The sequence below is a fragment of the Apis florea genome, unplaced genomic scaffold (assembly GCF_048593485.1).
Source record: "Apis florea isolate Af1SG1 unplaced genomic scaffold, ASM4859348v1 contig_3158_pilon, whole genome shotgun sequence".
Lineage (NCBI taxonomy): Eukaryota > Metazoa > Arthropoda > Insecta > Hymenoptera > Apidae > Apis > Apis florea.
Window position 1 is genome coordinate 6979713 of NW_028256713.1, and position 16198 is coordinate 6995910.

The 16198-nt window shown below is 33.2% G+C and overlaps 1 protein-coding gene and 1 long non-coding RNA gene across 3 annotated transcripts in view; one reads left to right on the forward strand and one right to left on the reverse strand.

The window, feature by feature from the left end:
* rho-6 (serine protease rhomboid 6) overlaps window positions 1–15039 on the forward strand; it is a 41506-nt gene extending 26467 nt beyond the window's left edge. Inside the window, exons 3-5 of the mRNA XM_031919899.2 lie at window positions 10258–10428; window positions 10975–11130; window positions 11537–15039. Of these exons, the coding sequence (XP_031775759.1) occupies window positions 10258–10428; window positions 10975–11130; window positions 11537–11857 (648 nt within the window). The 3' untranslated portion in view covers window positions 11858–15039. The remainder of the gene's footprint in view (window positions 1–10257; window positions 10429–10974; window positions 11131–11536) is intronic.
* LOC147657484 (uncharacterized) lies at window positions 9394–11501 on the reverse strand. Of its 2 annotated transcripts, XR_015292489.1 has the most exons (4): window positions 10693–11501; window positions 10170–10633; window positions 9952–10047; window positions 9683–9884 (listed from the first exon to the last, which is right to left on the reverse strand). It is a non-coding gene; the product is annotated as an uncharacterized LOC147657484 (long non-coding RNA). The 2 variants fall into 2 exon arrangements; XR_015292490.1 differs by lacking the exons at window positions 9952–10047; window positions 10693–11501 and adding an exon at window positions 9394–9602 and having other exon boundaries at window positions 9670–9765; window positions 10170–10300.
* Window positions 15040–16198: the final 1159 nt, after the last annotated feature.

The following is a 16198-nucleotide window of genomic DNA, read 5'->3' on the forward strand; positions in this document are numbered from 1 at the left end:
ATCTACATAAATGGTGTTCTTTTTAATTAGGAAATTTGAAGTGGTAGAAATGATTAGGACAATTAAATTTGGGAAACTGGATGTGTTTTTGAATAGTTTGTAAGACTTATAATTGGAGACAGAGTGTGAAAGTTAGTTGTGGGATGTTTTTGAATAGGGTTGCAAACTGCAGGTGTAAGTTACGAGGGTGAGAATTAATTTGGACTTGAAAATAGCTCGGAATGATTTATGACATTAAAGAAATGTATCGAAAATTTAATTTAGATGCAAGAATTTTTTTTCAATCGCGTTTCGAAATTGATTAAATTATAAGAAGGAGATTTTTTTTCCTCTTACGTTTATCGTGTTTAAAAGGAAATACGTGAAATTAAATATTAATCTTTTGATGGAGTTTAATTTCCAGAAGGCGAACTATTTAAATTCCTTCTGCTTCTTATCGAGATAAATGAATCTAGAATTTTAAAAGGAATTTCTTCGTCTTAAACGCTTAATAACACTTAAATGTAAAATAATAACGATATTTTTCGCCTTAATAACTAGAAAGCCTGTCGTGTCTTCTTTTCACTCGTTATGATGCGACACTAGCGCCACATGACTATTAACTACTATATTATCCAATTGGTGATCGTCACAGTTATAATATCTGTAGATATTTCTTTTAATATATCCTTAAAATAAATTTTTCCCAAAATTGATCATTTTACGTCCTATTATAAAAGTATATGTAAAAATATTCTTTTCCTCCAAATTATTGATATTATCAAATAGTTTTATTTACACATACTTTGATTAAATTATAAATCGAAACTGAACAAAAAATTCTTCTCTTCCAAAATCATTTTCGATTACATCGAAAAGCGTCGATTCATAGCACCTCAAAAAAAAAAAAGAACTTGGAATATTATGCAACCAAGGATGTCTCGACTAAGAAATTTCGATTTCGCGTCTGTACCGACTCGTCCAACCTCGAAAAATTTCCCATTAACCGAGCTAATGCGTCGTTGAAGCCTGTTGAAGAGACCGATGTGGAATCCGTCTCAATTATTCGCACGAGTTCACGAAGGAATATCGTCGTCGTCGTCGTCGTCGTCGTGCCGCTAGATTTCAAGAAACTCTGAAAGAAACGAAACGAAACGAGGAAAAAAGAGGAAATGAAGGAGAACGGGACGAGAAGAAGAAGAGGAATGATAAAAAGAGGAAAAATAAGAGAGAGGGGGAAAATGGAGGGAGACGAGTTCTTCCTCACATCTTTTCGTATATATACTTCTTTCCCTGGACTTTTTCCCTCTGGCTCGATAATAATTCCAGGGGAGCTTATTCGAGCACTTCCTGAGGATCGCCGGCACGAGGAGCGAACGTGGCGGATAAAATGCTACGAGAGGAGTTTAAAGCCGCGCCAACTTGAATGCGCTCCTTTTCTTTTCCAAAGTCTCGCCGTGCAATAAAACAGAAGTTAACGGTGTCGACGGGAGTTAATGAAACGAGAAAGGGGTGTGGAGGAATGGCGGCCACCGAAAGGGGGGGATTCGAAGATCGGATTTCGGGCGGCGATAATCGGGCAGGATTCGAGACGAAACGATTATTTTACCGGGGGATGTTCTTGGAACGGTTATTGCCGCTGTTCTGAATTTGGCCTTTCCGAGATTATTGGGGGTAGATTTGGGTAATGGGAAGATTAAAGGTGGTAGGAGGAGTGATTCTCGTGTAATTTTTTTTTTTTTTTTTAAATCAAGCCAAATCAACATTTTTCTTTTTTCATATTATCGATAAACTTGTTGCGTTAGCTTCAACTCGAATTCTTAATCTTTTCAGATTGGATAAAAAGAAAGAAAAGGATCGATTTGGATATTGTTTTAAAATTTAAAAATAATACATACGTTATTATAATATACGAATTATAATCCTTCTAGCAAAATTAACATCGATATGTTGTTTAGAAGTGTAATAACAAATGTTATCGAAGGGAAGAAGTAAAGTTTCGCCATCTCGAATGTTAACAACGATTACACACGTTTGCGTGCACCAAGGAATTTCCCGAAAATCGAGCAAAAGTCCATACTCTTCCCGCGATAAAACGGCATTCGAACGGTGGAAAGCAACGAAGTAACGGCTCTCTCCGGTAAAATCGGAGCGGCTGATTCGTCGAAACGAATGGGGTGGGATCCAATCGGCGTTCAACGTCCAGTTTCGCGCGATCAAACGTGAACGATAACGTGGTGTGCGGGCCTTTAATGAAAACGCTGAGATAGCGGAAACGGCGATATCCGGCCCGAAACGCCGCCGAAAAGTCGACTTCCGTTCCGCTGGTAATCGCACGCGTGTTTGTGTTCCCGTGTTTTCTTCCAGCATAACGAAACGCGCGATAAATCGGGAACAAAAGCGCAGAACTGAAAATACAGCTCGTTAGAGAGAGAGAGAGAGAGAGAGAGAGAGAGAGAGAGAGAGAGAGAGAGAGGGAGAGGGAGGGAGAAAGAGAGCTGTGATAAATCGGCTCTGAGAACTTCGTAGAAGGAGTAACTTTGAGTTTTTTAATTGAAAAGGGGGCAACGGTTCTCAACTTGCGAAATTTCTTTGCTCTCGCGGTATTGACGGTTTCCGTTTTTATCGACGGGGTTTTAATTTCGACACTTATTGTATTTCCTTCGACGCGATGAAATCTTCAAATTTTGAATTCTACGCTTGGCTGGAATAATTAGTTATTGCGGCTTTGTTCTTGTTCAATGCCTCTTTTATTAAATATATGGAGTTTTTTTTAAGAAACTTGAGTAACGATAAAAAATAAGAAAGGAAATTTACGAGTCGGTTACAGTATCAATCTCGGTTACTGCCGCCATTTTATTTCCTTGGAGCCATGTAATAAAATGCGCTATATTCGAATAGAAAATAAAATTGTTTCTTCGAAATTGTACGTAAGTTAGGTATCTCGTTATATTTTATATAGAAATAAGAAATAATTGTAGATGTGCATTCACAGTTGGTTAACAAAAGTGTTTTATAATAAAATTATGTACGCATATATATCTTTAAAGATGGAAATATATTTTTAATTCAATATAACTTCTTTAATAGAACAAGTTAAACTTTTTGCTTCTCGAAATATAAATTAAAATTATAATATATATATTATATTTGATACATAATATTTCACGATATACGTTGAAATTATAATATAATTATCGGTAATAATATTATAATTAATGTATTTGAAACAGAATATTTCGGAGAAATTCTATAATAATACAAACTCCGCGATATCGATTTCTACGTGTTAACAATCGTGTTCAACAGCTAGAAGAAGCTAGAGCTACATAATTCAATTTCGTCTCTTGATAAAAATATATTTTCTCCACTATTGTTCTATCTATGCATGTAGAACAAGTGTAAAAATTTTATAGTCGGACGAAAAATACTTCTCCAAGTCGTATCCGCTTGTTTCGATAGGTGTATTCGATGGTTTATGATTTATTTAATGGGAGAAACTATTTCTCTGGTACACGACCAATCCATATACTTTATCGTTCGTTCCCGAGTGATGCAATATCTCCGGCAACCCTGACCAATAGCCTCTGCGGAAAGTGCATTTTTTCTCACCCCTCTAGGACTGAATCTTTCTCGTTGGAAATAAAATTTCACGATTCGAAACGGAAACGAAACATAGAGAAGCACACCGGAAACTTTCTATTCGATCATCTGCAGTTACTTAAAAGATTGGAGCTGAAATTACGACTTCAAATTCCATGGTTGGATAATACGTTTATATGGGTTAACGTGGAAACATGGATAATTGTTTCAAAGTTTTTAAGTTTCGAAATAAATGTAAAGAGAGAGAAAAATATAATAATAATGATAATATTATATATACAGGATATTCGTATAGAGGTTGGTATATAAAAATTTGATTTATTTATTTATTAAGTTATATTAGCAATTTTAGGATACAGATAGAGTTGTATCTATTTTTACCTCGTTTCGTTTAATTGCAAATGTAAATTGTTTATAATTTAATAAATCAACTGATATTCTTTGTTTTGATTTTTAGAATTGACTCTTCATGGATATATTGGCACTCTGTGCAATGTCTATTACTATTATTACATATTGCAAGATTACGAATTTATGAATACGAAATCGACGAGTTTAAAAGTTAATAAAGAAGAAATAATTTTCAAATAATTCGTATTAGCCTCTATAATCTATTCGAAGGAAATCATTCATAAAATATCCTTTCCATTTATCGAGATGAATAAATTTTCATAGGACACAGGGCACGTCAAAACATCCACGAGAACATCAATTCTTTTTTCTCTCCATTTTTCATTTCTTTTTTTTTTTTTTTTTTTTTTACCTTTTTTTTTTCAGCTAAAACTGGATCGTTGTCAGAGGCATATAGTTGTCAGGCTAGAAACACCTGTCGTCGTCGAACCATTTCTCTCGATTTGACCAGATTCTGATTGGCTGAAATTTTTTGGCCGATCCTATCATTGATAATAAAGCCGAAAATTCATAGACGCAGTAAGCATTGAAGTGGGTTTGATTAAAAATTATGAAACGGAGAAAAATTTTTTATTATTTGAAATTTTAATTTCCTTTTCTAACAGTTTATTAGAAATCTTCTGTATAAAACGTATAATATAGTGGTGGGCTATTAAAATATTATCAATCACATATCAAATGTATCAAATAAATATATATCAAAATTAAGGTAAGTATAAAGCAAGTAAGTATAAAATTTAATATTTAGAATTAAGTGAAATGATTAAAAAATGTTTTGTTCCTAAAAATATATCAAAATAAGATAAATATAAAAGTAAGTATAAAGGCAAAAATAAAGGTAAGTATATTAAAGTCTAAAAATTTTATGCCATTTCCTTTTTGATTATATTCTCTTGTTAAAAAATCAATTTGAGAAAACTTAGTCAGATTTTTAATTTCGCATTAGGAGAATATAACATGTAAGGAAGTGGCATATGAAATTTTTTGACAAACTTTAAATTCAACAATTTTTTATTTTATTATTTTATTAGGAGAAAATTGATACGAGATTGGCCGAGAAATTTTTCAAAGAATTTTAACACTTTTGGAAATGACATCAAATTCCTGGAATATTTAAAATTCTCGGAAATAATGTCACATTCTTGGAATTATCGAACCTCTTGAACGAACGAAAGTTACTGGCCAATTTTACGCCTTTGTATTAAAAGAATATATAAGTTGGTAGAAGATTGCTCAGTCTAATTCAACCATCATAAGAACAAGATCGACCAGCAACATGATACTTAAGCAGATTTATTCATTAACAGCCCTTACTTCACTGTCATCATTTTAACGAGATTCAGCATCTTCAAGTTGAAACTGAAGTGCCAAGACAATGTATAATTGGGACCAGTCCAGCAATGTAAATGTATATAGTTATATAAGTGTAAATTATTTGTAATGTAACTTTATTATATAATAAACATATATTACATACATATATTTTCTATTTTCTTTATATTTTTTCCTTCACTTTCCCCTTCCTAAACAATTTCTGACACAAATTTTCGACTTTATAACAAGAAAATATAATATGTAAAGAGGTGGCACCAGAAACTTTTCGCAGAAATCAATTTGACAAAGTTTCTGGCTCAAATTTTCGATTTTTTAACAGGAGAATATGATATGCAAAGAGGTGGCACTAAAAATTTTTAACAGAGGCAAATTTTACAAAGTTTCTCGCCCAAATTTTCGACTTTTCAATAGGAGAATATAATATGCAAGGAGGTGGCACTAAAAATTTTTGACAGAGGCAAATTTTACAAAGTTTCTCGCCCAAATTTTCGACTTTTCATTAGGAGAATATGATATGCAAGGAGGTGGCACTAAAAATTTTTAACAGAGACCAATTTTACAAAGTTTCTCGCCCAAATTTTCGACTTTTCATTAGGAGAATATGATATGCAAGGAGGTGGCACTAAAAATTTTTAACAGAGGCAAATTTTACAAAGTTTCTCGCCCAAATTTTCGACTTTTCATTAGGAGAATATGATATGCAAGGAGGTGGCACTAAAAATTTTTAACAGAGGCAAATTTTACAAAGTTTCTCGCCCAAATTTTCGACTTTTCATTAGGAGAATATGATATGCAAGGAGGTGGCACTAAAAATTTTTAACAGAGGCAAATTTTACAAAGTTTCTCGCCCAAATTTTCGACTTTTCATTAGGAGAATATGATATGCAAGGAGGTGGCACTAAAAATTTTTAACAGAGACCAATTTTACAAAGTTTCTCGCCCAAATTTTCGACTTTTCATTAGGAGAATATGATATGCAAGGAGGTGGCACTAAAAATTTTTAACAGAGGCAAATTTTACAAAGTTTCTCGCCCAAATTTTCGACTTTTCATTAGGAGAATATGATATGCAAGGAGGTGGCACTAAAAATTTTTAACAGAGACCAATTTTACAAAGTTTCTGGCCCAAATTTTCGACTTTTCAACAGGAGAATATGATATGCAAGGAGGTGGCACTAAAAATTTTTAACAGAGGCAAATTTTACAAAGTTTCTCGCCCAAATTTTCGACTTTTCATTAGGAGAATATGATATGCAAAGAGGTGGCACTAAAAATTTTTAACAGAGGCAAATTTTACAAAGTTTCTCGCCCAAATTTTCGACTTTTCATTAGGAGAATATGATATGCAAGGAGGTGGCACTAAAAATTTTTAACAGAGGCAAATTTTACAAAGTTTCTCGCCCAAATTTTAGACTTTTTAACAGGAGAATATGATATGCAAAGAGGTGGCACTAAAAATTTTTAACAGAGGCAAATTTTACAAAGTTTCTCGCCCAAATTTTCGACTTTTCATTAGGAGAATATGATATGCAAGGAGGTGGCACTAAAAATTTTTAACAGAGACCAATTTTACAAAGTTTCTCGCCCAAATTTTCGACTTTTCATTAGGAGAATATGATATGCAAGGAGGTGGCACTAAAAATTTTTAACAGAGGCAAATTTTACAAAGTTTCTCGCCCAAATTTTCGACTTTTCAACAGGAGAATATGATATGCAAGGAGGTGGCACTAAAAATTTTTAACAGAGACCAATTTTACAAAGTTTCTCGCCCAAATTTTCGACTTTTCATTAGGAGAATATGATATGCAAGGAGGTGGCACTAAAAATTTTTAACAGAGGCAAATTTTACAAAGTTTCTCGCCCAAATTTTCGACTTTTCATTAGGAGAATATGATATGCAAGGAGGTGGCACTAAAAATTTTTAACAGAGACCAATTTTACAAAGTTTCTCGCCCAAATTTTCGACTTTTCATTAGGAGAATATGATATGCAAGGAGGTGGCACTAAAAATTTTTAACAGAGGCAAATTTTACAAAGTTTCTCGCCCAAATTTTCGACTTTTCATTAGGAGAATATGATATGCAAGGAGGTGGCACTAAAAATTTTTAACAGAGGCAAATTTTACAAAGTTTGTCGCCCAAATTTTCGACTTTTCATTAGGAGAATATGATATGCAAGGAGGTGGCACTAAAAATTTTTAACAGAGGCAAATTTTACAAAGTTTCTCGCCCAAATTTTCGACTTTTCAACAGGAGAATGATATGCAAAGAGGTGGCACTAAAAATTTTTAACAGAGTCAAATTTTACAAAGTTTCTCGCCCAAATTTTCGACTTTTCATTAGGAGAATATGATATGCAAGGAGGTGGCACTAAAAATTTTTAACAGAGACCAATTTTACAAAGTTTCTCGCCCAAATTTTCGACTTTTCATTAGGAGAATATGATATGCAAGGAGGTGGCACTAAAAATTTTTAACAGAGGCAAATTTTACAAAGTTTCTCGCCCAAATTTTCGACTTTTCAACAGGAGAATATGATATGCAAAGAGGTGGCACTAAAAATTTTTAACAGAGACCAATTTTACAAAGTTTCTCGCCCAAATTTTCGACTTTTCATTAGGAGTATATGATATGCAAGGAGGTGGCACTAAAAATTTTTAACAGAGGCAAATTTTACAAAGTTTCTCGCCCAAATTTTCGACTTTTCATTAGGAGAATATGATATGCAAGGAGGTGGCACTAAAAATTTTTAACAGAGACCAATTTTACAAAGTTTCTCGCCCAAATTTTCGACTTTTCAACAGGAGAATATGATATGCAAGGAGGTGGCACTAAAAATTTTTAACAGAGACCAATTTTACAAAGTTTCTCGCCCAAATTTTCGCCTTTTCAACAGGAGAATATGGTATGTAAAGAGGTGGCACCTGAAATTTTTGGCAGAAATCGATTTGACATTTTTTCTGATATTATCGTTATTTCTTGAATTTTTTGAATTATTTCAATTGATATTTTAAATTGTTATAATGAAATTACTTTTATGAAATAAAGGAATTTTTGATAATTTATGTGGGATTTTTTTTTAAAACTATAATAATATGAATTATTGGATTTTAAAAGGAAAGAGGAATTTATTTTGGTAGAGGATCAATTGATAGGTATTAAAATTCGAAATAATATGAAAAGCTTTATTGTATAAATTTTTGTACAAATATTAATATACATATGATAAAATTTTTCTTGCTATAAAATAACATCTTAAATTGAACAATTTACAATATATTCAATAATTATTAGTATTTAGACACAAATATATTTAAGAATAAAATTCAGAAAATTAATTGCACGTCAATGTAATTTTTATTCTTGATATTTTTTTAGAGTTTTATTCCTAAATATATTTGTGCTATTACAATGAAAATAACAAAATCTTATTACATATTCTTATTTGTACATTCTAATATACATTATTAATATACATGAATAATACATACATATATATATATATATTCTTAATTATTTCTTAATTACTTATATTCTAATTGGCTTCACGTCATCTGAATTCGCATCACAGGTGATTTCTCGATAATGCAGCGTCTTTTCTCTCGCACGATGTGTCAATTATCATTCATAATAACGCGAAGGGATATTCAGATCGTTCATTATTTAAAGGTTGACAACAACGGCGGTTTATTCGGCATTAAACAAGCAGTTTTGATTAATTACCATTTTGCCCGCTCGAATTTCCATACGGGAATGGAATTAATTATTCACTAGGTTGTTCATCGATAATGCGCATTCGAATTTTTAACTCCTTTGCACGGGGGATGGGTATTTTCATCCAGAAACGCATTAACGTTCTTGTTTCTCGTGGTAATGGCAATAATTTGCAAATAATTTCGCCGATGAAAATGTTCGCACATTTTTCTTTCTTTCTTTTTTTTTTTTTCCTCCAATAGGCAGCCAGTTGAAGATTTGTGCTTTTCCCATTACGTGTTCCCTTTTAATACACGCTTGAGCGAATAAGTGAAGATTATTCGACGATATTTACAATAAATTAATTAATTTTACATACTGCATAATATTGATGAAATGAAAATAGTGTATTGGATTATTGGAACAATAATTTGCAAGCTAGTTTAAATATTAATTAGATACGAATCTATCTACTGTATCAGAAACAAATTAAAACGTTTAATTTATACGTATTAAATTGATTTAAACATCTTTCGTAAATTCACAATAATATAAAATTCCTTTACTTTACAACATCCAGCATCCTGCAATCATTAATACAATACAATTGTAAACATGAACATTCATTCATATTAAATAAAAAATACTCACCCTTGAAAATATTTTTCTTGCCAGGAACAAATATTTGAATACAGTCACGAAAACTTTTTCTCTTGCAATCCTTATTCCTTTAACGTATCGACACATCTAATAGTAATAATAAATCCATCGACAAATTTTCGTTATTATATGTATTAAATTGATTTAAACATCTTTCGTAAATTCACAATAATATAAAATTCCTTTACTTTACAACATCCAGCATCCTGCAATCATTAATACAATACAATTGTAAACATGAACATTCATTCATATTAAATAAAAAATACTCACCCTTGAAAATATTTTTCTTGCCAGGAACAAATATCTGAATACAGTCACGAAAACTTTTTCTCTTGCAATCCTTATTCCTTCAACGTATCGACACATCTAATAGTAATAATAAATCCATCGACAAATTTTCGTTATTATAATTCTCAATGCTACCACATAAATATTCAATGTAGCGTGTAGAAACTGAAACAGTAAAGCATTTCTTTACAAAAACTCACCCTTGCACGTTTCACCATTTATCGTGCACACTATATTCATCGTACGCCAGAACACGAGGCAATGAAATCGCATTCTGGATGACGACAGATAGCCGTACACTGTCTGGGAGACGAAGCGACGCTGCGCAGGTGGTTGGTCTACGACCCCCGTCAGAGGGTGCAAGGATGGAGGTTCGCCTCGTACATGCTGCTGCACTCGAACGCGCTTCACCTTGCGTTGAACGTGGTCATCCAGCTGGTGCTGGCCACCCCTCTCGAGGTGAGTTAATCAGACTAATTGCCTACCTTTGGCTGGCCACCCTTTACGACGACCTCCCGCAATGTGTATCCTTCGGTAGACCGATCGATCCGTGTCCATTGAATTCAAAAATGGCTTCCTTCTTTGAAATTTCTTTTTCCTTATTTTATGATATTAGCCAGATTAAAAACGCCATCAAACGATTTGCGTGGATTCTCCAATGGACCTAAATTATTATGGATTTTTATAAATTATATGTAAAGATTTATTTATGTAGATACTTACGTCTCTCTTTGTAAAATCTGTATATCTGTATTTGTATTGTTCTTGAATTTATTATAAATATTGGAATTTTTGAATAATTTGTAATAATTCTTCAATTAATTTCTTTCCATTTCCTTCAATTTTTCTTCTCGAATTTCTTTTAATTGAAATTTTTATGGAAAGACGAAGAATTCTATTTTTATTTGTATTAACGAAGCATTCTGTGTTAAACTATTTATTACAAGAAATTCTTCTAACGGCATGGAAAATGTATGGGAGGAAAGAAATTATCGATGATCATAGGTGGAACAGGGTCGAATAGGGGTGGCAACCATTTATTTAGGAGGTGGCGTTTGCGGAGCACTTGGGGCATCCCTTCTTCAGCCAAGCCTCTTCTTGGTTGGTGCCTCGGCAGGTGTATATGCCTTACTCACCAGCCATCTTGCGCACCTTTATTTGGTAAGCTACAAGAAATATTGCTAATTATCATTATGATATTGTGAAACATGCTTCGTTGACCATCTTCTCAAAATTGTAAAATTATTATTATATATATATATTGTAACAAATATTTTTTCCTTTCTATTATTGATTTTAAAAATATTTTCACGTAATTTGACTTTCCTCCTTTATTGCTGGAAATCCCCTTTCCTTTTAAAACATTTCTCCAAGATATCAATCATTCAAGCGTTCCTCCAAATTCTTCCAGAAGAATTTTCCTGACATAAAAAAATTTAAAAAATAATTAATTTCTTAAGAACTCCTTTCTTAACATTCTCAATCCAACTTCATCGTTTCTTCGTCACAAAATTCATAAACCATTGAACAACAAAATTCATCAATGCACTCCATCTCTAATTTCCAGTGTCACGGAGAGCTCCGTTACGCCGGCTGGCGGCTAGGCGCGGTACTACTCTTAGCCAGTGCGGACGTTGCTTCACTGCCAATCCCAGCCCTTCTGGGTTGCGGTCGAGTCGGTTGGGCCGCGCACGTAGCTGGTGCACTGGCAGGACCTCTTCTAGGGCTGGCTGTGTTCCCAAACCAGAGCAAAAAGGACGCCAGGGGACGAAGATTCGTTAGATTCGTTCGCCTCTTATCCGCCATCAGCGTGATGCTCCTCGTCGTAGGCGCCATCTTGGGCAACATTTACCTGATCGCCCTCCCGCAACTGAGAAAGCCATCCTGACAGAGAATCGAGCTGCTCGTCAAACTCTGCAGACGATCCTTCCTTATCGTCAAGATCAGGGAGGCCGCCGAGAGCGTTTTCGAGTAGGTCCTCACCAATCTTATCTCTTTGAAGTGGGAATATTTGCCATGTGACTTGGACCCCGGGAGAAAATTGGAATCGCGTGAAATTGTTGTGAGAAGAAGGATTCGACGATGAAATCTGAGATGGAGATCTTTGAAGATTGGAAATATTGTGGATTGTTAATAAATAAAAAAAGTTTTTTACAAGGTGTGGATTACAAGGATGGAAGTTGGAAGTGACATGGTCATGATGATTTGGAAATGATTGAGGAGAAAGATTTTGAAAGAATTGAATGGAGTGAGGAATTAATTTATAAATTGGAAGAAATCTTGGAAGAATAAAAGATATTGGAAAGTATGACTCAAACTTGAACTTTGAGAATGAACAGTAACAAACAAATGAGATGCATTTAATTATAAAAAAAGAAAGACATTCTGAAAAATATTAGAAGAGACACGAAGAAATGATAGTGTCCCTGAAAAATCTATTGATTTTCACTGCTTAAAAAACTGCCACAAGAGAACCATCCATCAACCAAACAATTTCTCCCTCTCGAAAGAAGATAGTAATAAAAATGGGAAAAAACAAGATCAATCGATCAACCAGAAAAAAAAGAGAAAGGAGAAGAGACATGAGAGGAACCTAAGCGATTCTTGCGAAAAAAAAGGAAACAAAAGAAAATTAGTTGGTAGAATTTCAGGTAGCTCGATCGAAGTTTCTTTGAGTGTATCGACAGGAATGATCGAGAATCTCTTTTTGTGAGAACCACAACACTATCGTGTCCACGTTTTTAGAATATCTCCTTTAGAAGATCTAACTCTTTTCATCGGAAATTTTGCTTTGTGATATCTTCGACTTGAAAAGATGAAATCTATGTTGGCCAAACTGTGTCTAATAGTGAGATTACGGTGATTTGTGATGCTGTTTTTCCAAACTTTGACGAATCGTCGTCGTTCAAACGACAAACTTACAAACCGCATAAATTGCTTGCTGGACCGCGATTTTTTTGTCAAAACGATCGATAAAGATGATTTTGATATATAGAAATGGTAATTGAAGAAGTTTGATTATGTTTGACGATATTTATATGTACTTTTGGTGTATAAAAAGAAGGAATTGAAAGAACTCGATCGACGTGGAATTTCTGATTGTAGTTTTGTGAAATAGAGAATCGAAAGAAGTTGAACTGTGCAATGATCTGATCGGCTATTTGATTGAACGTTCGGTGAATGGACAGAGAGATGAGTGATGGAAGTTAGAAGTTAGTTAAGAAACTGGATTATTTGAAAAAAAAATGGATTTGGTATTCCGGCCAAAAGTTTGGAATTACCAAGTGTATCTTAAGATATTAAAAAAAGAGAATCGACCTAGGAATTTTATTATATGAAAATTCTTCAAAAGCCTTTAAAGAAAATTGCTATTGATACACGTAGTTACATAATTTCTAACTTAATTCGATGTAGGAGAGTGATTTTAAATTTTTGGCCTTAACTTTCGATGACTGAGGAAAAAGGATTTTGAAAGCAAAAGTTAAACTCTTGAAGGATCCCCTAATGGATCCACGTGCTTTTTTGCTGAGCATTCGAAGTTAAAAGTTTCTTCTTTCTCAAACGAAGGATGTGTTAAAAAAAGTGTCGAGAAAATCGAAGAAATTAGTCTGTTTAATAATGATCAAACTGGAATTGTTGAGTGTATTGAAAAAAGAGAGAGAGATCAAGAATTTTAGACTTTGTTTGAAGGAACAAGTTTGCTTTAGGAACGAACAGAAGTGAATGATGAAGACTGATATGAAAAAGTTGGAAGAATGTTAAATGGTTAGGATGATTTTGTTGTTGAATCGAAACGTTTCAGATCAATGACAGGAAAGAATTGATAACGAACGATGTCGATCGACGAAATAATTGTCGAAGTGACGAGTGTACAATCGATTAGCAGTAAGCCTGAAATCCGTTGATTGGTAAAATATCGCTAGGCCGTTGCCCCTGTGATTGTGTGAAAACCGATGAATAGAAGAGATATAATAATTACGTTTCTTTTTCTTCTTCAAGTTTTTTGTAATTTATTTCATTCAATAATTTTCCTCATTTCTTGATATCTTTTCATAATTGAAAAATTATTCCAATTAAAAAAATAATTATTGTTATCAATTAATACTTTACATACAATATTTATATAAAGATATTAACATCTTATAATTTTATTATAATTCTTAATATTTTTAAAAAAAGAATTCTAATGCCTTAACAATTTTTAAATTTAATTTCTCCTTATCAATTAAAACACTCTGTACATAACATTTATCTACGGATATAAATATTAACAAACATTTTCTTAGTTCCATATATCATATTCCAATACCATACTGATTTTATTACAACTTTTAATATTCTTAAATTCTTTTAAAAACTTCTTTTAAATTTATCATATTGAAAAAAGAAACGAACTTCGATTCATTCGATTTTTCCACAAATTCAGGAACATTAATTAATAAGAACGTTCTAAAATAATTCTTCGCTATAGACTACCAATTAAAATAGGGATAAGTATTCGATATTTAATGGCGGCTGCAAACGACGAATTCCCCTCGTCGCTCGTTTCTTTCCTCCAATGGATGAAATCTGGCAAAAATTGGACGAGAAATGCATTTTCAGGATCGACACAACGATGCTTTCTTGGTCGAGGTGGATGGTCGTCGACATCGAGGACGTCGTTGTCGTCGAAGATGACGCGTGAGAACGACCTGATTTCCTTCTGAAAAATCGTACGACTACTCTTTACCAATTTTATGCGTCTCGTATGACTCTTTTAGCATTATACAGTTCAATTTTTGCATAATTGAATAGATTTTACGAATCGTTTCGATTCGAATTTCGATTGAAAATTTTAATACCTTTATTAAATTATTTAATTCGAATGAATATCGTACGATTTTCGGACATTTAATACCTAATCTTTTGCGCTCTGATTCTTTATCGATTTATATCAAGTCACGATAAGAGTGAAAAAAATCTTACATTTCCAAAAATGTTGATTAATTTTGTATTTGATTTATAATAGTTCTTTCTAAAAAAACGAAGCCAATTTCTCTGAAAAGAGGATCAAAATTAATTTTAAAACACTGCCAATATTCCGTCCTTTTGCAATACAGGCCCTAATACGCAGCTCCAATAAAGAAGTTGGACAGGAAGGATTTTTCCTCCCCATTGTATCGTCAAATTTTTATATCTTCGTATTTTGTTATTATAAATATCCTTTACATTGAATTTTTCCTTTGTTATACCAATTTTTCCAATTTCCATATTCCATAGGTATCTTCTCCATATTGCTTTCTCTATATATAACATTCCTCTTTCACGGAATATTCACCATTTTCATATTTTAAAATTTACTATTACTATATATATATATATATTTTCCCTTCCACACATAGAATTTTTCCTTTCCCGTACAATATTGTTACACAATATTGTCCAAGTCATGTACAGAATTTTTCATTAAACCAAATCTCGTGATGATTCATCATGATGGATATTTATATTGGGAAGGACGAGGTTCACTTTCATTTTCGATTATATAAAAATATTTGTGAATTCACGACACGTATCCTTCACATTTCCCCCTTTCTATCTAATATAACGGTGGATAGGAAGAAAAAGGTAGGGAATGAAAAGAAGGATGAGTGAAAAGAAAGAAAAATGGCGTGTCGTCCAGGGCCTACTAATGGACTCATTAGTAAGGCTCCTCCCCAGGAGGGATTCTTGGCCCCAGACGTGGTGGAGGTGAAATTCACGCTCGACTGGCGTCTCGGAGGACATATTCGCATGAACAGGATGATTAGGCGAGAACTTGCGAGAATTGCTGTGTTGCTACGAATTCCTCTGGTGGTGGTGAATGCGGGAGGGCCACCGCAATGGAATTTCTCAATTGAGCATCTAAACTTCCATCGTTTCAAAAGTTCTTCGTAGCTGTGGTGGTGGCTCGTTTGCAAAGATTTTATCTATCCATTCTTGATCTAATCTTGATGTGAACGAAACGGATTAAAAAGATATAATTATCAAATTAACAATTCTTCTTTCACCAATTCTTTTCATCCCCTGCAACAGTAAAATGATATTAAATATTAACACGACAATATTAATCGAACAAAGAAAACGTAAATGTTGTACTCACCCTATTTCCTGGGGTACCATCAAGTTAGAATAATATATCTTGATCAAAATTTCGTCGAATTTCCATCTTGCCTCAAATTAATATTGTAAATTAAATATAAAATGATAA